Consider the following 26,270-nt stretch of genomic DNA (forward strand, 5'->3'; position numbering starts at 1 on the left):
AGTGACAGCACCGATATCCAAAGCTTTCACAGGGTCAAGTATTTCGCAAAATGTAAACAGTTCATCTTTAAATGAAAATCGCTGCTTGATTTGCTTCACCGCCTCTACATACAACTTCCGAGCACATTCATAGATGACTTTCACTTCACGTTCATCTGCTTTTGTACTCGGGTCTGATTGCAAGGTTTGTAGATACTCGTGAGCTGCAACTCCCAAGTACACATCTTCCTCTGCAAGGTATTCTCTTGCGTTGTGGGGGTCTAGATTCAAAGGCGAGGTTGATCTGACGTAGCTGGTCTTCATGAAATTCATGGCCAGTTTTCTCAAGAGTATCTCCACCTCTAATTTTATTTTGTGGAAGAACGGTTTTTCACTTTGGAAAAGAAGATTGAAATCTTTAAACAGCTTCAGTACACAGAGCTGGAACTCAAGCTGAATCCGAAGCAGTGGATTCTTTAGGGCTTGCCATGCCCTGTCGTTTGCGTGAGTGGGATCTTCAGCTACTACTAACTGAAAGTAGCTACGAAGTGCATCCCAATTCTGCAACAGTCGCTGTACGCACATCCAAAGTGATAGCCAACGTGTCTGACCTGGGGCAAGCACATTCAGGACTGGGATGTCAGTAAATAGCTGATGTAGTTCAAACTCAGAGCGCCTTTTGGCACTCATGTTGAGGTGATTGTATACAGTCCGACATAGATCTTCCAGTTGCCTTGGCAATTGTTTGCAAGCATAAGAAGCCGGCAAATGAATGGAATTGCTGCTGCACTTGACACACATCACAGATGGCAATTTTTCTTTGATTCTGCTGACACCGGAGTTCTCACACCCAAACATAGTATTGCAAGTGTCTGCACATAACCCAACCCAGTTCTCCATAGGTATCTTTTTATCTTCAAAAACTTTGCATATCAGATTGAAAATAGTTTCTGCCTTCCCTTCGGAACACTCAACCATATCTACAAGGTCGACTTCTACGTCGAAATCCTTATTGCAGAACAAAACTGCAATTGCAAGTTGTTTTTTTTACTGCCACATCAGTTGTTTCATCAGTAATGATAGAAAAAGGCGTCAATCTCAACTGATCACTCAGAACTTCATTGTAGTACGGTCCTAATGCCTGTCGGATCACATTTGTCACAATTTGCTTGCCCAGCCTAATTTTTCACAACAACAACCTTGTGTGGCAAACTTTTCAGAAAAGGTACAAGAGTTTCTACAAATGATAAAGGTAGATTGTTTTCGACAATGAAAGCAGCCAATTTGCCCTTTAGGCTTTCTTCTTCGTTTTTGTCTGTGGTAAGGACATGATCAATTCTTGTAGTGAGCTTTCTTGAAGCCTTTAATTTCCTTACACTTTCACTGTGTTTCGCACTCTTTGCATGTTTTCGGAGTTCGGATTTACCACAACACAAGGACTGACTGCAGTGAGAACAGAAAGCCTTTTCACCAGAAGACTTGTCCTTTGCAAACCACCCTTTAAATTCAGGGACTTTCAGCCAGCTGTGTCTGAATTTGGCTTTTTTCCTCTGAGCCTTCTTTCTTGGGAAGGATCTTTTTCTTCTCCCTTTCTTTTCTGCCTTTCTTCCCAACTAAGATGTTCAATGTCAGTTTCAGAAGATGAAAAGCTATCCGACATGATGGTATTTCCTGCAACAAGACTTGATAAGTAAAATGTAATAAGTGCATTACAGCAAAGGATCTATAAAGTATGCTTTACTTCCGAAAGAAAGAAATTCACTGTCTCTTCACTGTTGAAAGCTGGTCTTCTTAAATCAGAATTTTATTTTAACAGAGATATTAGCAAAAGATGAACCTGTGAAGCACATTGAATAATTGTGTAGATGATATTGAATTAATCTCATACATGATAAGTTTGCTGTTTTCAATACAGTTTGACTTAATAATTATAGCTTTCTTGATCTCAATAGTAAAAAAAAAGAAAAGAAAAATGAATGCGAATTATACAGCCTATGACATTTTTTGCTATAATAAAACAAAACTAATCTATGACACAGGCTACACCAACCAGAAAAAGCCTGTGTAAATCTACTGTACGATAGTCAGAGTAGCCTTAAAGGAAATTGAAACCCTCTTGACCTTTTAAACCTTCCTTTTGGCATATGATAGTTATAGCCAGTCAGGAACTCTGTTCTTTTGAGACTATTGCACAATAGAGCCAACTTTGCCTGATAAGTGGATATGCTACTACTTCGTGAATGCCCAAAACAAGATACAGTCCCGAGTGAGCTAATTTCCACTCAGTAGAAGATCTACCAATTTTTCTCCTAAGTGGAAGTTAGCTGTGCTTGGAAATAAATTCACTTTGGGCAATACTGACAAGAGACAGATTCTCTCATTAGAAGAATTTGCCTGGGGTGGGTAATGATCGCAAAATAGTAGAGTTCCTGACTAGTTAGCTATAGCCTACTGCTCAGAGAAACTCTTTTTTTTTCTCCTTCCAGACCCCAGTTCCAGACACCTGCAGCCCATGCAGGGTACATATAGGCTATCCTGCTTGGTGCGGAATCCATTTATTCTGTCCTGAGTGGCCATAGTACTGCTCAGGATAGCTACAATAGTTCATGTGGGCTTTGCAGATCAATTCTGGACAAATTCTGGGCAATTTCTCTGTTAGAATTAAACTTGACTTCAAGAAGAGTGCCAGAATTACCAGTCTTATACCGATCTACATACCTAGACCCAGACCCAACTTCCATTCTTCTTTTGAGTAGGCTATTTTGAGATTTTAAAACATTCTGAACCTGTGAAGCACATGGTGTCACTAAACCATGGTGGCCTAGCTCTCCTGTAGGCTACTATGTTGGCAATGGACTTTCTAATCTTATACTGGCATTGGAAAAAAGTCTCACCTTAACTTTGCTCAGATCCTGGAATTAACTGAAATATCAGTTCTCTGTCCTATATTATTCTTGATATTTATTAATGATTTACCAAATTGTCTAAATAATTTTTGCTCTAGAATAAATGAACTAACGGTAAACCCGACTAATGAAACAGTTTCACTTTTTGCTGATGACACAACAACTATTAGCACAGCTAAGACAGCGGAGCTGCTGCAGATTTCCATGAAGGAATCAGTTAATAGAATTACAGCATGGCTGAGGGTAAATAAATTAAAGATTAACATGGCTAAGTCTAACTTTATTATTTTCTCGCGATCATCAAACTTTTACCCATGGATCAAGGAATTAGATATGCCCAATAGCGTTATAAAACGGAATGTGTCTTTTAAATACCTTGGGATTGTAATAGATGAAACTCTATCTTTTAAGGAACATGTTACTATAACTAGCAAAATTCTGGCAAGAAATCTCGGTATAATGAAGAAACTCCATCATTGTTTTCCCAAATCTGTCCTTCGCCATCTTTATTTTTCTTTAATACACCCGTATATACTTTATTGTTCAAGTATTTGGCTCTCTACTTTTTCTTCTACCCTAAAACCAATCAGACTTCTACAAAATCATGCAGTAAGAATTTTAGCCGGTATATCTCCAGGTATGTCTGTTCGAGAAATTTACCCAACTTTTAAAATTTTGCCGGCTGCAGGCCTTCATGAATTCTACGTATTGTGGTTTATTTTTGGACTGCAGCAGGATATTCAGCCTCGTTGTTTTGGTGATTTATTGTCCATTAGGTCTACTGTTCATTCTCATGATACAGGGGGTAGTGCGGACTTCTATGTACCTAGAGGTAAATCTTCCCGTTCATGTTTTTCTGTTCTTTATAGAGGTACGCGGAAATGGAATAGTTTGAATAGTGATATTAAGACTATTGGTGACCCCAATATTTTTAGAAAATCATTAAGGAACTGCTTTTTGCTGAATATGAGTTTTGACTGATTAATTGAATTATTTATTGTGGGAGTTTTGTTGATATGATGTTCCCAGAGGATGCATAATATATGATATTATTTTGTATTTATTGTTTAGTGTGATGGTATTAGTGGTGTCGGTGGCCAAGTGTTCTTTTTTTTAAGGATTTTGTTTTCTCTACCTCCCCCACGGACAAGCTTTACTTTTTAGGGGAGGCAGCAATAATTTTTTGTTGATATGTGTTTTTTTAATAAATTCTTTTTTTTTATCCGAGCACATTGAAGCACAGCCTGTGCAAATTTTCAAAAATTGTGCCTTGTCAAAATGTTACCGCTAACACTAATGACTTTCTGAAAATCCATTACAGAATTGGCCTTCTAATTTTACTAGTTTAAAAAAATTTTTATTGGAGTTGGAGACTCCAGTAATCTAGAAAAATACACAATTCCAAAAAATATCCGTTTTCTACTGAAAATCTGACATAATTCCGAAGTCCGACACGATATTTTTTTATCCGACAAGAGGGCCGAAAATCCGACAATGTCGGAAAAATCCGACACAGTGGAAGCACTGGGCCGAATCGCGATATTAGATGCCGGTTCCGGAACCACGGAGGGAGGCACAAAAGGCACCGAGAAAATTTAAAATAATAAGTCGGGATAGAATTCAGATCTTTAGGCTTCAGAATTGGAAGAAAACCAGATAAAAGAACAATAGAATGATCACAAAATGAAGAATATAATTTCCCAGTCGCTTTTATATTTTACCTCCCTCAATTTGCAACAAATTTTTAATATCATATCTGAATTTTTTTTTTGCATTAGAAACTGTAAGAGCCCGAAGTGTTTTGAGATTATTAGTAATGTGAAGACCCTGCCACCGAAAAGAAGAGACACAGGGAATAGAGAAAAACACACAGTTAACGGGGAGACTCGCACTCGAATTAAATGAACTATATTTGCACTTATCAACGTTCAACACAAGCCCAATCCACCTGAACTGGTCTGAGATCCAGCTGACAGAATGTGAGAGCCCAGCCCTAGAAGGACTGACAAGGAGAACATCGTCCACATAAGCAAGATACGAGCCATCAATTCCATCAGAAATGAAAGTCGAAGGCAAAGACGAAAGGATAGAAGCAATACGTAACTTAAAAATAGTTGGAGAAAGCACACCACCTTGACGGACCCTACGCCGAAGAAACACCTTTGAATCAGAAACTACTCCATTACATTTTACCCAAATAAAAGAGTTAGAATAGCAGTACCATAACAAAACAACAATAGAAAGGTTAATATTGTTGGAAAAAAGGGAATAGAATGCATGTGAGTGGACTATACTATCGAAAGCTTTCGAAAGATCAAGAGCACAGATATGAAGAGGAGATGTATCATTAATTGATTGCAACAGGAGGGAAGCTAGAACACGATGGGCGTGCTGACATCCCAGCCTTTGTTGAAAGCTAAATTAGTTTTCACCAAAATTAACATTTTCTTAAATAAAAGGGAGAAGAATATATTCAAAAATTTGGCTAAGAGTACACGAAACAGTAGTTGGTCGATAAGAACTACACATTTTTACGAAGTTTTTCCACGCTTGAAAACCGAGGTGACTGTGCCACAGAGAAAACTGTCGGGAACCATAGAAGTAGATAAACACATCTGAAACAGTAGCTGAAGATGATCTATCAAAGTTGGGCAAACTAGTTTTAGATCATAAGAAGAAATTCTGTCTTGATCAACAGAGCTAGATTGAATGTTCTTAATAGCTTGACAAATATCAACAGTAGAAACTGGTAATACATTACTCTGAGAAATATGATTAGGCAAACACGACTCAAGAAGGTTACTAAAAATCCTTTGAATTTTCCGGTTCACCTTACCGAAAATATCATTATAATACGACACCCATGTATGAACTGCTATAGAACTTTCAGAAAAATCACTACTAAGCTTATCTGAATTCAGAACATGATACCACTCCTTTCTCGACGCAGGAAAATCAAAACCAGATACCCTAGACTGAGTTAATGTTTTTTTAGGCAAGCTTGGTACTTTGCTTCAGATCGAAGACAACTCGATTTGGCCGACCGCAAGACACCCATATTCATAGCAAAAACTTAGCTGTATTCTTTACAACTTTTAATTCTGGGTCCAAAACCCATTCTGGTTTTCTAGTTTTAACTTTAATCTTTTCTAGAGGAACAGCAGTCACCTCTGTTTAATGTTAAGCACCAAATTATTTTATCATAATATTCATTTAGAGACTGCTTATCATTTGAGAAACGGTCAGTAACTTGAAGCAAATGGTAAGGAACTTTCATAGAACCCAATACCGCGGACAACCTAGTAATATAAAGTGCAAAATTAGCTCTACTCCAGTTATTCCTGTAAAACCACTTAGAACTACTTGTAAATGGTCTAGTAGAACGGGAAGCGACTAGTGAAGCAGAGAACGAAATCAAATAGCTTTAAGATTTGTCGAGGCTTTCATATACGCGTTTAAAGCGGAAATAGTTTTTTGTTCCACGGGAGATACACATTTATCAGCACAGTATTACCAAACCGAACCGCAAGAATGAATTTATCACTGTGAAAATACACTGGAGAGAGCAAACTCAGGTTATTCTTAACAATGCACGCGAGGCCTCCAGTGTGTCTACCAAAAGTGACCTCAGCATTAGTTGTAAAAACGGAATGATTACGAATTCTTTTTAACACGTTAATACTAGTAGAAGTCAGGAGGTGTTCTTGAAGGCATACTATGTCAAACTTGTCATACAATTCATCAATCATATTAAATGCTCCTTTAAACGAGTACCATTTATATTAAGCGAAACAATCGAAACAGGCACAATCATTTCTTCTTGGCAATGATATCTCTCAGCACTTTGCATCTAAGACTAAAGGAGGTATGATTTTCACCACTATTGGCACATCTTGTATCAAGCTGGCAGGAAGAATCCTTGATGGAAATATGAGGGTCCGCACAGCGTGCACACTTCGCAACCAAACTTGCACAATCAGCTACTCTATGGTCTGGCAAACGGCATTTTAGACAGCACCGAGGTGCAGACAGATATTCTTTCACAGATAAATAATCATATCCAAATTTAACATCATTTTGCATAGCCTTGGCTTTTGACAGGGAGTTATACAACTCAAGCTTAATCGTGCCAGTGTCACCGAGCCGCATAGCTTCCACCACACCTGGATATCCTTGAAAGAATGAGAGGTCTAAGCCCTTTAATATTCCTCTGACTACCCCGAAAAACTACTTAGTGATCACCTTGGATAGAGATTCTGCTAAAATCACTTAAACGGAGTCTTTGCAATCTTCAGCAGCTTAGTTTTTAACATTGATTAGCAATTTATCATCTTCCAAACTCAGCTTGGTAACTGAGTCATGACAGATTCGTTTATTTAGCACTTCTTTGCGTTGTATCGGGTAATTTAGTGTTTGCGGCACTTTAGAGACAACAGCAGGGGTGTGAGAGTCAGTTGACGGCGTCGCACAGGCAGGTAGTAGTGGAAAGTGATTATCATACGAATCGAACTTACTTGAAATAGTCTTTAGGAAGTGTTCCATTCTATTCAATTTCGCGTTCAAACTCGAATAAACCAAAGTAGAGATGAATGGTACATCATTTAAAGAACGAATTACAAACATCGGTAGGTCTATGTTTTCATTGTCACATTTATCAAATATACCTAACATATCTTTCAGATAGCTTTCCAAAGCCTTCGGCCCCTGTCTTCTCGGAAGCTCAGTCCTAGGTACAGCCGCATCGTTGAGGAGTTTTTTTTCTTTAGCTTCGATTACACTCGGCAAGTCCAGAAAAAACTCCTTTCCAAATTTCAGTATATTGGACGGATAAGAATATCTTTTTTTGCAGACAACTGCTTTTTAATCACAGTAAAAAAAAAAAAACAGATTTTCCGTTTTTCCACTAATGTAAAATATGTGCTGCGGTATGGAATATCTTTTGAAATTACCACAGCTGCAACATTCTTGAGGACATAATTTGACTGAAAAAGTCAACTGACAAAATTAATAGAGTTTCTCCCAGATCCAACAAAAAAAAAGTTGCTGCGACAGGCAATTCTTGTCAATTCTGTAAATGATCATTTTAATTGATGCTATTTTGACATAAGATTGTTTCTGGTGCAATTAAAGTATCTAAAGAGGCAACAATGATTAACGCATACATTACACAAGGGAAGAACCATTGGTTTTTACTTAGCTAGAATAGTAATTTTTCTTAATAAATGGAGATCTTTATTACATAACTAATATATACAAAAAAAGCACGAAGCCCAGTATTCTGGGCTTGTATGGCTACTCCTAGAATGCTCTACATTACAAATATGCATAGGGTTACCCAACCTTCCAACTACCAAAATATCAACACAGCATTATAATTATAATTCTACTCGAGAAAAAAAAAAAAAAAAAAAAAAATCAAAACTCATAGTCATACAGGCAATGATGTCTTAACTAGCAACAGAAATTAGTCCTATCTGACTCATTTTTCAACAAAGAAGGCAACCCATTCCACAGCGCTGGAAGAGCATGGCGACTGGAAAATACCGACCTTGTCGACACCCTCAGTGGTCTCCTATACTGGATTACCTGTCTAGTTCCAGAACTGTGAAAATCCGCAGCAGTAGAAAACATATTCCAAAAGCAAACCAGGACAACATGATTAATAATATCAACCATAAACAAAACTTTATAAAACTTACTTAATCCAGAGACCGGCAGTATTTGGAAGCGAAAATAAATGGATCTTATAGAAGTTCGGCTCTTAATCCCATATATCACTCTTATCGCTTGGTTTTGTACTGACCGCAATTGCTTAAGATGGGTCGAAAAGGTATTAGACCATATCGAACAACAATATACATTAAATATGGTTGCATTAGTGAAAAATAAAGCAGCCGTAACACTTTTTGAGGAAACTGGTATTTAGGGTTTCTTAACAATCCTACATTTCTTGCAATCTTCGAGGATATGCACTGAATGTGTTCTGAAAAACACATTGCTTCATCAATCAGAATGCCCAAATATTTCACAATTTTTTTTCGTAATATGACCGATTCACCAATATCATGTTCTTTCAGCCACGGGTAATAGTTTGCAGATCTCCCAAAAACAATAAAGGTAGACTTGTTGTAATTAATTTTGAGCTTGTTAAGTCTCATAAATCTCTCTATGTGGATCAGATGTTCCTTCATTAAGAACAAAAGTTGACTCTCAGTGAGAGCCATAACTGAATGGCTGGTGTCGTCTGCAAAAAGAACAAGGGATTTTCTTGGTTTCGAATTTGCAGTCTCTTCACTCAAATCCGTCACCAACTCAGAGAGTGCGCAATGAAGAACATTTATATAAATCGCGAACAGCAAGGGGCCTTGGGGTACTCCGCAGTAGACAATGAACCGCTGGGAGTCAGGCAACGAAGTCACTCAAATATGACATAATACCCCCAGAGAAGCAACTTTGCAAACGACACTTGTGTTAGAGCTATCTTGTCTAAATATACATGTGTTGCATTATCAACATGTATATGATTGTTCAACTTTTTCGGAAACTGATTTTATTTTAATATTTCAGTTACTATAAGCTAGAAATCGTTCTTTACTATAAATAAATTATAAACTTTAACTGTTAAGCTGACTTGACCAGTTAACCTTTTATATTGGTATTAACGTCATTGCAACTGATCATCATACTGCCATTATAGTTTTGTGATAACGTCACTTATGGTTGTAATCTGCGAGTATTACGACGTTCACCATCTTGTATATATATATATATATATGAAGTATTTTTGTCAGAAAAAGGCTTTAATTTCTTACATTCAATTTTATTAGTTCAAATGGCAATTTCTTTAATATGAGCCCTTAAACTGCTCTCTATAATTTTCCAGTACCCCGCTATATATGGAGAAAAATAAAATGAAAAAAAGAGAACACGAAAGTGCTACCCATTCAAAAAAGTTATTTTCCTTGTTGTTCAAGCCAAGGGACTGTAAGTCTCCTGTATAAAGTTTTCAGCCACGGAGACTCCAATGATTTACTTTTTGTTTCGATCCTATGCCATTTTCAGGGGTTTTAACCTATTTTTTGAAATTCCAATGAATTTGTTTTCAAAATAACATTTTACAATTAAGACTAATCGAGATGATAGTTACCATTCCTGAATCGGCTACAAATGAAAAATTTTCCTTAACAGCCAGTTCTATTAGACTGGCTACAATGGAACATCGTTTGTATTTTACCAGGTGAACCTTGACCTGCGAAACACCCTACTTGATCTTGAGGGCCCAAATGCTGAACACTGGCTGGCAATGATGTCACAGAAAGAACAAGGAGGAAAGTCCTGAGGCCTGAGTTTCGGTCGATTAAGGAGAGAATTGAAAGTCCAAGCTTTTACCTGAGCAGAAAAAGGTCTGAAACCCCGAGGAATACACAATTTCAGCAGAGCAATTCATCCCTAAGCTCTTCAGAGTAAAAAATCACTAGTTTTACTAAAAACTTGTATTTTTGCTTACAACTAATACAAAAAACTAAAGAAAAAGATAAATCCAAACATTGCTGGATATGGAAAAATAAACTAATAAATATTATATTAGTGCCGATACTACAGAGATTTTCACGAATCCAATGTATTGAATTTCATGACAAAAAAAAACCTTCTTTAGCTGAATTAAATCCTTGATTAAAATCGTAATATTAATAACCACATCATAGTGCTTGATAAAACAAAAGGATATCAACTAAAAAAAGACAATATGATTATACATTAATGAATATAAATATGAGAACATAATCGAATAAATGTTGCAAAATGATTTTCTTGCCACTGAATCAGGTAATGGTCTCCAATATAATTTAAGGATAGTTAATACTCTAAATCAATCGGTATTAAACACACTATCAATAAGAAACACAAATCTACCCCATCTGTGGTTTTTTTTTGTTATGAGCTATCCTCATTACAATGAGGATAGCTTTATTTTTGTCTAATTTCCTCATAGAAAAACTTCTGCTCTGGTTTATCATTTAGCCTACTAAACTTTCCTTCCTTTTCATTTTTTTCCATCGAATGAAAATATGGATCTTCAAGCTATTTAAAACACACTTTATATTGTAAACCAAAAGCTGTTAAATATACTGTCTATAAGAGAAGACAGAAAGTGCCACATCTGTATGTTCATTAATGTATGGAGCAATATAGCATTATTTTGGTCTAACTTTCTCATAGAAAAACTTCTGCTCTGGTTTACCATCGACCAAACTTTCCTTCATTTTCTTTCGTACACGGTAAAAATTACTGGCAGCAAACTCGTAGAATTCATTTTCCATTTGCCATATTTTCGATTCTTGTATTTTTTGCAGTGTTTTTGATGAAGGAAGCACTTTTTTATTCGTGCGTCGAAGATGGGTTTTGTTACCTGAAAAAGATTCAGATATAGATTTATAGATTAGATTCAGATAGGTTTTTGCGGAAGGTTTGTAGCAGGCATTCTAAATAAAAAAAAACTTATCATTTTAGTTACTTTAGCATTTTATTTCATAATTTGAAATGAGAATTTATTTTCGAAGGAAACAGCATTTGGTCGAGTACTTTGTCGAAGCTCGAACAAAATTTTTTAACATCCGATGCAGCAACAGTAAAAGTATTGCCACTGATTTTTTCGCGTTGTTACCAAAAGTTAAATTAAGGAATATAATTAAAAAAAAAACATATTTGTTTTCACTTTCTTAAACTTTTTTACGTTTATGGATCCATAAGATGTAGGATTTTTTATGCGGGTTCGTCATTTGACATTGCGCATTTGATATTGACAAATAAAAAATTTGTCATTTTTTTATGCGGGTATAATTGTCATTTGACATCGACGCAGGAATGGCAACTATTACCAATGTTTAGCTTCAAAGTAAAAAATTTAGTAAAAATGGGTTTATAGAAATTTCCGAAAAGAGCTTGAAACCCCTTGAAAATGGTAGCGGAAATAAATAAAGGATTGCTATTACAGCTACCATGGTCAGGGGGTTTTCATTCCTACATCTAAAAAATCGCAAAAAATCTCATTTTAGTTTGGTTAGCACTGATGCATCCCTATCCTGCGTTTTGCCAACACCGTTAGAGGGACACTAAAACTTCGTAGAGCTTTTCAAGAGCTCAGAGTGCCTATATACTAATACCTATATCTATGGACTTCTTATAAATTCGTCTGAATAGAACTAATGTAAAATGCAAAAACGTTAGTTTTACAAAACCAAACTTATGGTGTGATTTACATATTAACCTTCGAAGTATGGCCACAAGTCGAAAATAAATCCCCGAACGGAAATACCGTCGTCAAAAACCGAAACCTGAAGTTTTAAGTCTCCTTCGAATTTAAAATCCTGACAAAATCATATTTTAGCCAGTGCCTAATATGGTACTTAAAAGTTATTTATTCTGTTTCTTTATTTTGACCAAACAAATACCCTGGAGCTATGCAAATTGAAAATCTTTGTGTAACTCTGATTTTAACAGGATGAAAGATCAGCCTAGGATTTGTAATCAACAAAGTGAGTATTTCTTTTTTGCCGTTTTTCATGAAAATCAAACACTATTTGCGAAATACTTGTTTAAACTATTTTAGTTGTGTTTTCTAAATTGAGCTATTAACCTCAAATTTGTAATCAACAAGCTCCAAAACGGTTGTGGACCAGTTTTAATGGAAATAAAACATCTTTTAGGGTGTGTGGCTTAGGACAAGTATATTGGAAAATTATTGCTATTTAATGATTAGCAGTTGACTATTTTCAGAGATTTCCTTACAATCCCATTTTTATCATGAGTTGAAAGTAGAAGAACGTGTTTATGTCTATGACTTTGAAATTATTTTGAGAGGGTATGAGCTACAACACCCAACTCTTGAGAAGAAAAAAAAAATCTTACTTGGACTGAGAACTGTCATACTGCAACTGTGAGAATTTTTTATATTTAAAACTTAATTATGAGAAACCGTTCCCTAAACAAAAACTGGATTATCAACCGTGAAAATGGTACAACAAGGGTGATATGATATGCACGAATTTGGGAGATGGAGAGGTGCTGTTTTAGGGGCATAGGCTCCAGGACTACAATAAATACCCTTAAATAAAACAGGCTGAAAACCTTTGGAATGCATATTTCTAAATAGATATATCCGCCCTTAGGCCTAAGGACCGAATCTCAGGCCCTTTTACCATAAAGATCGAAAACCTATGCCTACTCTGATTTTTCTATAGTGTATCTATAAAGAATTGTTTATTTGCATATTTTGTGGCTCCAGTGAGTGCTTTTTTCAAGTTTCCCTAAAAACGACATTTTTCTACATTCCGACATTTCTCACTAAACCAGATGTGTTGAAATCTACATTAAATACCATTTGAGGCTTTGGGGTCATCTTTGTGACCCCCCTGACTCCGTTTGGGAGTCCATTGCGCAAATAAACTCTAGGCTTTAGAGATTTGGAGAGGTTGCTAACATCATAAAAGAAGATAAAATTACTCAAATTAAATTATTGTCTTTAGCAAAGAACAGATGGAACCAGTCTTAAAGAAGGTATGAGAAAGTTAATATCACAATACTATAATAGAGGGAATTACAATTTCTTTTCGCTTTGCATTTGAGATATGTGCACTTACAGTGTTATGGTTTACGTCACCTATCCAACAAATTAAGACCATTCCCAAAATATTCTCCGAACAATAAAACATCGAAAAAATCTAAAATGTCTATATTTATGAAGCAGGAACAGGAACAAGAGAGGAGGCTTGGGACCTAGATCTCTGCATGCATTAAAACGGATACCTCTGTACAATCCTAATTTTGATAAGTTACAACAACTCTACCGTTCGCTATAATATACGTGTTTGTCATGGTTTGAGTAGTCATTTTCCGTGGGGGTATTTTCCAGGGGGTGGGAGGTAATCGCCGGGGGGGGGGGGGTAAACGACTAGAACCCTTATTTCTATAGAACCCTTATTTCTTTGAACGGTCTTCTCTCATAGTTGAGGAGTCGCTTTGCATTTGAGATATGCGTACTTACTGTGTTTTGATTTACGTCAGCTATCCGACAATTTAAGACCATTCCCAAAACATTCCCCGAACAATAAAACATACAAAAGAAATCTAACATGTCTATACTTATGAAGCAGGAACAGGAACGAGAGAGGAGGCTTGGGACCTAGATCTCTGCAGGCATTAAAACGGATACCTCTGCACAATCGTAATTTTGATAAGTTACAACAACTCTACCGTTCGCTATAATATACATCTTTGTCATGTTTTATTGTAAAAAACGTCGTTGTCATATTTTGAGCAGTCATCCCAAAATCTTTGGACCACTCCTTAAATGATTCCTGAACTACCGGTCAATAGTGTTATGTTTTGACTTGGACAGTCATCCCAAAATCTTTGGACCACTCGTTAAATGATTCCTGCAACCGGTCTATTTAGCTGCAGTGGGAGGTGGAGCAGTCGCAGGCATCGGCACCCATTATTTATGCGGACCAGCACACTTGCATAATCCTATTTTATACAAAATATAATATGTCTACCTACCCTTTAAAGCGAACTTACAGAGCCGTTGTTTCAAATGGGTTAAGAAGCAAATTTTGGGACCTTATTACCATCTTGATTAAATGACTTATTTTTGAATTTTTACCCGATGGCGTGTGGGATTTACAGTGTCAACCGGTAGCAAAAAGGGTGTCGTAAGGGTGATTGGCTACTCACTGATTTGTTTTATCCCTTAAAAAAGATACTAGAATTTTCAACTCACAGCTGAATGAGTGCTTTCCCCGACTTTCTACAATTATTCGTTCTATACGTTGAACAAAGAGCAAAGGAAAAGAAAAGAACAAAGGAAAGCAATTTGATATTAAACTAAACGAAATAAAAACATAACTTACTCGTTCTAAATTTATTTAAAGCACCTTTAAATATATTTGGATATGAAAACTCCAGTATTTCTATGAAGCTTTCCATTTCTTCTGTAATGCCAACAAGGAAATACTTTTCCGCCAAGTTTCGTTTTGCTTCCTCTAAGGCCCAGTCACTTTCTGGCTCCCTTTAATACAAATAAATATTAAGATAGTCAGCAAGAGATAATTATTGAGTTATTTATAACCAATGATAGAATACGTAATTAACTGTAGATACGGAACTAGATAGGAAATCAAGTTAATGCCTAAAACGTACACCAAATAAAAGCAAGAGAGAGACAAAGAAAGAGAGAGAGAGAGAGAGAGAGAGAGAGAGAGAGAGAGAGAGAGAGAGAGAGAGAGAGAGAGAGAGAGAGAGAGAGAGAGAGAGAGAGAGAGAGAGAGAGAGAGAGAGAGAGAGAGAGAGAGAGAGAGAGAGAGAGAGAGAGAGAGAGAGAGAGAGAGACTTTGGGCAAAACTTGGAAATATCTCCTTTCCTATTAACAACCTTTCATGTATGCAGGTATTCTAGAGAATCTAAGGATCCTAGTCAACGCGTAGAGTTAAATCAAATAGGTGACACTAATAAAAAAAACCTATTATCAAAAACTCAATTTCATAGCACCAGCAACAATAGTTATTTCCGAAAAAAAAAAGAAAAAAAAAGCACGACAATCCTAGAAAATATTAGTAGAGTCCTATGTTCCATTTCTATAGCACTATGTTCCTTCCTATGCTATTCTGGGGGTTTATGTTCCTTCCTATGCTATTCTGAGGGTTTATGTTCCTTCCTATGCTATTCTGGGGGTTTATATTCCTTCCTGTGCAATTCTGATGCTTTTTATTCCCTCCCGTGATATTCTGGGGGTTTATGTTCCTTCCCATGCTATTCTGAGAGCTTATGTTCCTTCCTATGCTATTCTAGGAGCTTATGTTCCTTCCTATGCTATTCTAAGGGTTTATGTTCCTTGGCACCTTTGAGAAAAAGGGTTAAAGTGATTAGCAATTACGAGCGGGGATTCCCCGCTGTTTTTTTTTTAAATCGAAAACTAGAGATTGTCAAAGAGATTGTCAAATTGCGTATTTAGGAATTGTTTTGATTGACATTTTTGCAAAAAGGGATAAGGAATTCGCAAATTGGACACTATGAACGATATTAATTAATGTTTTGAATAATAGGAGGGTGATTGATTCTAATTAGTGATTGGATAATTTTTAACAAGAAATGGCTGAAAAGTGTTTTGGGGGAGATGGGATGATTGTGTACTGTATAATACACAAGTGATGTTTGGACAGTGTTGTCAACTGTTGCCTGATTCCGTGTGGTTTTTCTTTACTTAGTGCTCATTAAAAACGAAATTTTTGTGTTAAATAAGTAGTTCTTGTATCTTTTAAAAGAGCTTTAAGGAGTTTGAGAAACTCGGTTGCCTGATTCCGTGTGGTTTTTCTTTACTTGGTGCCTTTTAAAAGAGCTTTACAGGGTTTGAGAGACTAGGTTGCCTGATTCCGTGAGGTTTTTCTTTACTTGGTGCCCATTAAAAACGAAATTTTTGTGTTAAATAAGTAGTTATTGTATATTTTGAAAGAGTTTTAAGGGGTTTGAAATACGCGGTTGCCTGATTCCGTGTGGTTTTTCTTTACTTGGTGCCCATTAAAAACGAAATTTTTGTGTTAAATAAGTAGTTCTTGTATCTTTTAAAAGAGCTTTACGGGGTTTAAGAGACTCGGTTGCCTGATTCCGTGTGGTTTTTCTTTACTTGCTGTCCATTAAAAACAAAAATTTTGTGTTAAATAAGTAGTTCTTGTATCTTTTAAAAGAGCTTTACGGGGTTTGAGAGACTCGGTTGCCTGATTCCCAGTGGTTTTTCTTTACTTGGTGCTCATTAAAAATGAAATTTTTGTGTTAAATAAGTAGTTCTTGGATCTTTTAAAAGAGCTTTACGGTGTTTGAGAGACTCGGTTGCCTGATTCCGTGTGGTTTTTCTTTACTTGGTGCCCATTAAAAACGAAATTTTTGTGTTAAATAAGTAGTTCTTGTATCTTTTAAAAGAGCTTTACGGGGTTATAGAGACTCGGTTGCCTGATTCCGTGTTGTTTTTCTTTACTTGCTGTCCATTAAAAACAAAATTTTTGTGTTAAATAAGTAGTTCTTGTATCTTTTAAAAGAGCTTTAAGGTGTTTGAGAGACTCTGGTGCCTGATTCCGTGTGGTTTTTCTTTACTTGGTACACATTAAAAACGAAATTTTTGTGTTAAATAAGTAGTTCTTGCATCTTTTAAAAGAGCTTTACGGGGTTTGAGAGACTCGGTTGCCTGATTCCGTGTGGTTTTCCATTACTTGGTGCCCATTAAAAACGAAATTTTTGTGTTAAATAAGTAGTTCTTGCATCTTTTAAAAGAGCTTTACGGGGTTTGAGAGACTCTATTGGCTGTTTCCGTGTGGTTTTTCTTTACTTGGTGCCCATTAAAAACGAAATTTTTGTGTTAAATAAGTAGTTCTTGTATCTTTTAAAAGAGTTTTACGGGGTTTGAGAGACTCTGTTGCCTGATTCCGTGTGGTTTTTCTTTTCTTGGTGCCCATTAATAACGAAATTTGTGTGTTAAATAAGTAGTTCTTGTATCTTTTAAAAGAGCTTTACGGGGTTTGAGAGACTCGGTTGCCGATTCCGTGTGGTTTTCTTTACTGAGTTCCCATTAAAAACGAAATTTTTGTGGTAAATTAGTAGTACTTTTACCTGATAAAATAGCTTAACGGGATTAGAGACAGTCTCTTGCCGGAACCTTTGTGGTTTTTCTATACTTGGTACACAATAATTTAGAAATATTTGTCTTAAATAAGTAGCTAATGGGCACCAAGTAAAGAAAAACCACACGGAATCAGGCAACAGAGTCTCTCAAACCCCGTAAAGCTCTTTTAAAAGATACAAGAACTACTTATTTAACAAAAAAATTTCGTTTTTAATGAGCACAAAGTAAATAAAAACCACAAGGAATCATGCAAACTAGTCTCTCAAATACCTTAAAGATATTTTAAAAGATACAATAACTACTTATATAACACAAAAATTTAGTTTTTAATGGGCACCAAGTAAAGAAAAACCACACGGAATCAGGCAACCGAGTCTCTCAAACGCCGTAAAGCTCTTTTAACAGATACAAGAACTACTTAATTAACACAAAAATTTCGTTTTTATTGGGCACCAAGTATAGAAAAACCACACGGAATCAGGCAACAGAGTCTCTCAAACCCCGTAAAGCTCTTTTAAAAGATACAAGAACTACTTATTTAACACAAAAATTTCGTTATTAATGGGCACCAAGTAAAGAAAAACCACACGGAATCAGGCAACAGAATCTCTCAAACCCCGTAAAGCTCTTTTAAAAGATACAAGAACTACTTATTTAACACAAAAATTTCGTTTTTAATGGGCACCAAGTAAAGAAAAACCACACGGAATCAGGCAACAGAGTCTCTCAAACCCCGTAAAGCTCTTTTAAAAGATACAAGAACTTCTTATTTAACACAAAAATTTCGTTTTTAATGGGCACTAAGTAAAGAAAAACCACACGGAATCAGGCAACCGAGTCTCTCAAACCCCTTAAAGCTCTTTTAAAAGATGCAAGCTCTTTTAAAAGATACAAGAACTACTTATTTAACACAAAAATTTCGTTTTTAATGAGCACTAAGTAAAGAAAAACCACACGGAGTCTGGGAACAGTTGACAACACTTTCCAAACATCACTTGTGTATTATACGGAGCACAATTAACCCATTTTCCACAAAATCCTTTTCAGCCGATTTTTTGTTAAAAATTATTCAATCACTAATTAGAATCAATCACCCTCCTATTATTCAAAACATTAATTAATATCGTTCATAGTGTCCAATTTGCGAATTCCTTATCCCTTTTTGCAAAAATGTCAATCAAAACAATTCCTAAATACGCAATTTGACAATCTCTTTGACAATCTCTAGTTTTCGATTTAAAAAAAAACAGCGGGGAATCCCCGCTCGTAATTGCTAATCACTTTAACCCTTTTTCTCAAAGGTGCCAAGGAACATAAACCCTTAGAATAGCATGGGAGGGAACATAAACCCTTAGAATAGCATAGGAAGGAACATAAACCCTCAGAATAGCACGTAAGGGAACATAAACTCCCAGAATAGCACAGTAAGGAACAAAAACCCACAGAATTGCGCAGAAAGGACTATAAACCCCCAGAATAGCATAGGAAGGAACATAAACCCTCAGAATAGCATAGGAAGGAACATAAACCCCCAGAATAGCATAGGAAGGAACATAGTGCTATAGAAATGGAACATAGGACTCTACTAATATTAGCTACAGTCAAGGCCTAACCAAGGATTTTTCCGGGGGGGGGGGGGTTACTCAAAGATTTTTTTTGGGGGGGGGGCTATACAAAAAAACTCAAAAAAAAATTCGGGGGGGGAGTTCAAACCCCCCTAACCCCCCCTCTGGGTACGGTCTTGGCTACAGTTTTATCATATGGAGTCAAATTTATTAAATCGTATCATAGACATGATAATTGGCAGTCACGCAGGATCAAAAGCTTGCACACAAAGATACTTTGCATGCAAAAAACACATAGCACTCGTTTTGTTATTTGACTATTTTGAGAATCTGAAGATAACCTTGCTGACACATTTTCGCTACACACTCATATGAATCTAATTATTTATCGATAAGTATTTCATCAAAGCTTTCCAATGTGAGTGTTTTGACTACGAGATCAAGGGTGTTACGAGCTCAGGGTATTCAGAGAGTCACCAGATTTCTTAGACCCCCCCCCCCTCAACTACCTCGACAAAATGACAATATTCCTGCATTGTATCCAGAAGACGTAAGTCAGGAGAGATTTAAGAATATTTTGCTGCATAAGGGCAAGGAGCTTCATTGATTATGCCCAGGGGTGCCAATTAGGAGGGCAGCATAAGAAGAGGGCAATTGACCCTAGGTTCTAAGAAATACGTCTTCTTTACTACCACTGAACAATACTGTTTTTGGTATTTTAATTGAAAATTAACCCCCCCCCCCTAAAGTTTTGTGAATTGGCACCCCTGATTGTAATCCCAAAAAGCTAGTAGCCAATTCACCCTAAAATGTTGCTTTAAGAAATTTTCCGAACGACTTTTTTTCAGTTTAGAATAATTGTATCCATTAATTGTAATCCATTGTGACCCGAAACATTGTACTCAACTTTAACACCAAAGTCCCTGTGTACAATCATGCACTCAAATGTAACCAAATTTGACAAATTATCCCCCTCCATGGTTGTCTGAATTTCCAAAGATTATAGAGAACTCACCAGCATTGCGCTGCATGTCCGCAAAAAAATGGTATTTGCAACCACAAGTTTACAGGGTCACAATCTTGCAGTGATTGGTTTACACATTCATCAAACGTCTACAAAAGAAAAAAAAATTAAGACAAAGAGATCGAGAAATTACAACTATCGACAGGCAGAATGTGCTACGTATCTAAAAAAATACTCTTAAAGAATTTGATTTTTTTTTCATTTTCCTAAATTTTAATAACTGCGTTGCGACAATATAAGTGAAACTTTTAAGAAGGGAAACAAGTTTGGCTTCATATACAGAAGACTGGGAAAACAGAGGAAGAAGGTAGATTGTTGGTTTTAATCATTTGATAGAAGGGCTTAACAAATCAATACAAATACTTCAAAATGAAAATTTATTGTTGAAATTGACGTTAATACCCAAATTTTAGCCGACAAAAATCCAGGACTTTTTTGTAAATTTCAAAAAATTCTAGTATGGAAATGAGTGAATGGACGGGTGAAAAAGAATTGAAAATTGAATCAGTAGAACGTGTGTGTGTCTTTTTTGTTGTTGTGTTTTTTAGAGGGGGGTATCAATCCTTATTTTGTAAGGAAATTTCACTCTGAACTACAAAGTTAATAGTCAGTATAAAGCTTCAAACACTAAAGCCTTAAAAACCAAAAACTGGAGCGAATCGATTTGGCTCAACTGTGAAAGTCAAAGAGCATGTAAGACAGGTTATGTACATTCACTCAAATCAATAAAATTTGTTTGCCACATAGGTTTAAACCACATTTTAGAATGTACAACCATCCAAAAGAAAAATTAGATTTTTAAGGTTGTGGCATTATAGCTTGGCTCGCCAAGCTATTATTAAGCTTGGCTCGCCAGCCACAGTCGTTAGTAAAGAAGGTGGTCTGATAACTAATAACTGCAATAATAATGCACTAATAACTAATGATGCATAATCATAATACAATCGCAAAGATATAGCCATTAAGAGAAAAACATACAGGTTTTTTGCATTTAAAAAAATAAACAAATATTCGCACACATACACAGTAACTTGCTCACTAAATCGCTTCGTAATGTGTTCTGCCAAAATACTGCTACTATTAAAAACAATTCATTTGAGTACATTAGGCAAACAAGTTCACACAAATTCCTTCAAAGCTTCACTCTCTACACCCTCCCAATATATTCAAATTGCATTTTAAATTGAGGATTTCATCTGTTCTCAAAAACCTGCGTACTTCGACAGCAAGAAGTTAGATGCATAAATTCAGTAAGATTATACTGATGCTTAATGAATCTATTGAGCAATTAAACTCACTAAAGGAGCATTTCCCTGAAATAAATCAACTATAGCCAAGACAAACAAAATAAATGAGAAAAAAAAAAAAAAAAAAAAAAAAAAAAAGACAACTAAATACACGTTCTACTAGCTAAATTAGAATATCAAATCAAGGAAAAAACGCTTAATTTGCAAAGTGAAATTCATAAACAAAATACAGACATCTCTATTATACCATATAATACTTAAATCAGAAGAGAAATCATTATAATTGCAATTCAGATTTAAATTTAGATCCAGCCTAGGACACATATACATTGGATATTCTGATAATACATGTTCTACTGTTTCTTCAACAACACACAAGCAATTTGGAAAATTTAATTTGAAATTTGGAAGAGGAATGAATTTAAGCAACAATGACCAGTAACAAATTGAGGTAAAGGATAAGAGGGTTGATGGTTTGAAGCAGCAATCAGGTTATCAGCAGAGGTGAAAAATTTTAGTGACATAGTTTAACAGTCGTTTTAAAGTACGTTTAAAGTATTCCGTATAGGTACTTTGTCAAAAGTGCTCTAAAAACAAATAGTCAAATGCTATCCGTTGTGAATATATTACAAGTTTATAAATCCCTTGGATATATAGACTGTGTAAACTTCAACGATTTGCAGACGCAGGAGCATTATCATGTAATAAAGGTCAAACACTCCGGACCACAGTAGACAGAATATACAATATTGGCAAAGGCTATACTCTCCATTAATAATATGTGACACATATTTATAACAAGACAAGATTCATACTACGCATTCACGCACGCGCAATGACAGTTGTTTCCGATATACACATCACGATGAGCTTATCGAAACTGAACAAAGGTTATGACGCATATTGCCAGGGACGATACGCGCGGTATCAAATATGTGTCATGTTCGGAAAAAGAAGACGCTACAGTCTACAGTGCTCCGGATGACTGTTTTAAAAGATCTAAACAATTCGATCTCGAGAGCACGTTCAAGACATCCTGAAATTACTGTTGCAGTTTCAGATTTCGCCGAGCGAAAGAATGTTAATACCATTATGGCGAAACTTATTTGTCTAGACTGCAGTGAGTTTATCATGGATTTGTTACCTTAGACGGGCAATCCATACCGGTGCTGCCCAAGAGGTGGTTTTAGGGGACAGAGAGGGCGCTTGCCCTGGCCACAGAACTTTTAGGGACATAGAATTTTCAAATAAATAATCTAACGTGTATAATCATTTTGTAATTTTTGAAATTTTATTTTTATTAAAATAAATTAGAGGGCGCAGTTGGCAGTAAGTATAGGCAAATAGAACCCGGAAATTTTTCATTTTTTCCATATCTTTTTCCATATAGAGTGAGAAAAGCCGGTTTAAATAAATGAACAAATTTTTGTTAATAAATCAAAATTTTGTTAGAATTTGGCCTGAAAATTTTTGGGAGACAAGGGGGTGGGGGGAGGGGTATTTATCAAGATTTTGCTCCGGGCACAAGAGAGGCCAGAACTGCCACTGAGCTGCATGAATTAATGCAGTTTCACTCCCGAGAAAAATAATTTTCTTTTCTAAGACCAGGTTACTGTTTCAACGTGTATGGAATGCATTGGAACAAAGTTCATGGCAAAGTTTACCTTAACCTGGTTCAAGTAGATTGATATAAGAGATAACAAACCATAAGAAAGATAATATCCTGATAACGAACCATAAGAAAGGAGCGACGTGGGCCAAAAGAAACCGAAGTTCCAAAAAAGAGTTTCGATAACAAGAATTGGATTTTTATGCTGACGAAACATATAGATTTCATTATGTTTAAAGTTACTGATCAAAATATATGAATTTATGGGGAATTGCTGGATTTCCCAAAACTGGCCGAAACATCCCCAAAAAACAAGCAGTCTTGATGAGAATCATACCAGCAAATTCAGCATATCATGGAACCCTGTTGTTGAGATTTAAAATCCTATCTACAAAAGTGTGGAATTTGCATTTTCTTTTTCTCAGAAGAAAGATAATGGATGCACGTTTATTTGGTTTGTTATTCTCCCATGTATTATCATATCGAATTAATAGTCCTAGAAATCCGAGACAGCGCTCATTCAAACGGCAATTAAAAATTATAGGGTTCTTTTCAGCCAAAAAGATTGTTCCTCGAGAAAGTGGCATTTGCTGCCATTTTGTGGTACCAACCTATGATTTTGCCCGGAAGAGCGTCAAGTTGCTATCGATTGAAAATCCTGAGATGTAAAATTGATTTAAAGGTATCCAAAACAATATATTGAGCTTCTCAGCTACACTGAACAGCAAATCACAGCAAAGGCAATGGGAGAACACGAAATCAATTGGAGTAAAACTCTCTTAGACTTGGATCGTGATGAGGATTTAAGCATCCTAGATAAAAATGTAAGCAAAATGGATTTTTAGAGGTTTTGTGAGTTCAGGGTGCGAGAATAAATTTGAAAGTTAATTTTAAGAAGACTAAGTCGCTAAGACTAGGAATAAGTGAAGGTGAAGTGGTGATGTTGGGTAACAAGATGATCGATCAAATGGACAGCTTCACTTACCTAGGTAGCATTATTAGTAAATACGGTGGTTGCAGTGAACATGTTAAAAGTAGAATAGCCAATGCCCAGGGTGTCTTTTCACAGTTTAAATTTTTTTAGAAGAATAGGAAGATAAGTCTTCTTGCTAAAATTAGAAAATTAAAAGCTACAGTGATGACAGTGGTCTCATATGGTTCTGAAGCTTGGGCAATCCAAAAAACGGAGAAGGATTTTCTAGAAGTTTTTCAGAGAAATTGCCTACGGATTGTTCTGGGTACCGGGCTGACTGACCGTATCTCGAACAGTAAGCAGTACGAAAAATGTGGGTCAATCTAGATCTAGGGCTATAATGAAAGAAAGGATGAAATGGCTAGGATACGTTCTGCGGATGAATGATGGTAGATTTCCCAAGAACGTCGTTGTGGGGTAACCGTCTACGGCCAAACGAAAAGCAGGTCACCGCCTAATGGGCGGGAAGATGTCATAAGAAAAGATTTAAGGGAAACAGGAACTTCTTGTGAGAGTGTAAAGAGGGAGGCTTTGAATATATTGGGGCGGAGGAGGAGCGTGCGTAGCTGTGTTGACCTCAGGCAGATTGGTACTGGAATGAGTTGTTAGTAGTAGTAGTTCCCCTTAAAAAGTAGTGGTTTAGGAAGCGGTTTAACATATATGAATGGGGACCCAAACCTGGTTGACTCCACTCACAAAAAAATCAGAGGAAGGATAAAAAGGTATATTACCGGTTTTTATTCAGATGTACCAATCTTTTCTTCAGAGTACTCGGTAATTTTTTTTTCTTATTTTTTACTTATATTTTAGTAAGAGAAATATGTTTAAGTTATTTGTGTACAAAATCCCTTGAATTGAATTTTAAACAGTTTTTTTTTGCTGCATTGTCTTTTTTTTGTATTAACAGCTATTTTATACTTTTAATAACGTAGATACGATCTTGGAGTTAATCGAGCGCTTTCATGTTAATGTCATGTTAATTTCAAAACTAAACAGAAGCATATCGTCAAATTGATTTCTGAGCGGTTCATTTGATGACAGAAAACAAACTAGTACCAACCATTTTATCACCTTGTTTTTTTCTCACTAAATGAGGCCTGAAATCATCGCCATATCTGAGAAAATAGAAATATGAAATCAGCCTGTCCAATGGCTTTCTCACCAAATTGAGGTAGATGGGGCTAGTGTTAGATCCAATCCTAAAAAATAAAAATGATATGTGCCATAAATTAATTGTAGAAGAAAAAAAAAACTAATAAAATTTTTGGAACGATAAAATTTCCTTCGATGATCAGCGACTGCTATTCAAAGCTGACTGCAGGATGTAGATTTTAGAAAGTATATTTTTTACTTTAGTATTTAAAATTTTAGTGGATTATGACAAAGAAATTACATTGTGGTCATGCGAAAACAAACAAAAGGTAGCGCTACATAAATTCCGGCTGGGATATCTGATTTCAAAAAACATTTTTTTAAGCCTTTTCATAAAACCTTTCGAAAAAAAGACTTCTTTGAATGCCTACCGTGAAAGATAATGTAATAATTACAATTACCAAGAGAAGCAAATAAGTAGAGCGCTATAAATAAATAAAACAGGCTACAAAGACAAAATGATAGCACTAACGCTACGCTACAATGATAAAACTAAAAAACTAAACAGAAAAAAAACATTATAAAGACAAGGAGCAAAAGAACCAAAAAAAAAGAAAAAAATAGGTCAAAGGGTTACCAGGTAAGCTTCTAAACATCTAAAACATCATCTTCTCCACACGGTTACTCAAAGCCATGGTCAATAATACAATAATTACTAACGAAATATTCATTAAGGGTTCATTGCAAGAAGTATTCACTCCAAACAATGCATAAAAAGGAAGGTTTTATTGTTTGTAAAGCCAATTTTTTCGGCTTGAGAGGCACATTTTTCGAGTCATTCAAAACAGAACCAAACCAAATGTTCGCCCTAAGAAAGAAATTTGTCAATTGAAAAGTGGGCAATTTAAAACCCGGCTGCTGAAGCAAAATTCGACTATAGATGAATTTCAAGCAAAATGAGCACTTATCAGCACAATGTGGCACTAGAATAATTGAAATTATAACGTTGCCTATTATTCTTTTCTTGCATTTTATTATTGCCCGCTCGTAGGAAATAGAAAAGTGGAGTAATAGAACAAAAAGATAAAGAAAGCAAGAACACTTCCGCACTAAAAACATTAAACAACAACTTCATCAAGATTCGGACGCTTAAATTAGGTGTAAAGGTAGAAATAACATAATGTGTAAACGCGCTATTTCAGCACTT

The 26,270-nt window shown here is 35.9% G+C and overlaps 1 protein-coding gene across 2 annotated transcripts in view; it reads right to left on the reverse strand.

Annotated features, from left to right (window-relative positions):
• Positions 1-10,349: 10,349 nt before the first annotated feature.
• Hs2st (Heparan sulfate 2-O-sulfotransferase) overlaps positions 10,350-26,270 on the reverse strand; it is a 39,120-nt gene continuing 23,199 nt past the window's right edge. For both annotated transcript variants that reach the window (XM_089103566.1, XM_089103567.1), the window contains exons 4-7: positions 25,032-25,170; positions 20,134-20,231; positions 14,795-14,952; positions 10,350-11,295 (exon numbers count right to left, since the gene is read on the reverse strand). In XM_089103566.1, coding sequence (XP_088959692.1) covers positions 11,081-11,295; positions 14,795-14,952; positions 20,134-20,231; positions 25,032-25,170 — 610 coding nt within the window. In that variant the 3' untranslated portion in view covers positions 10,350-11,080. The remainder of the gene's footprint in view (positions 11,296-14,794; positions 14,953-20,133; positions 20,232-25,031; positions 25,171-26,270) is intronic.

This window comes from Artemia sp. Qi Xiang Cuo, chromosome 17 (genome assembly GCF_049724085.1).
Source record: "Artemia sp. Qi Xiang Cuo chromosome 17, ASM4972408v1, whole genome shotgun sequence".
Lineage (NCBI taxonomy): Eukaryota > Metazoa > Arthropoda > Branchiopoda > Anostraca > Artemiidae > Artemia > Artemia sp. Qi Xiang Cuo.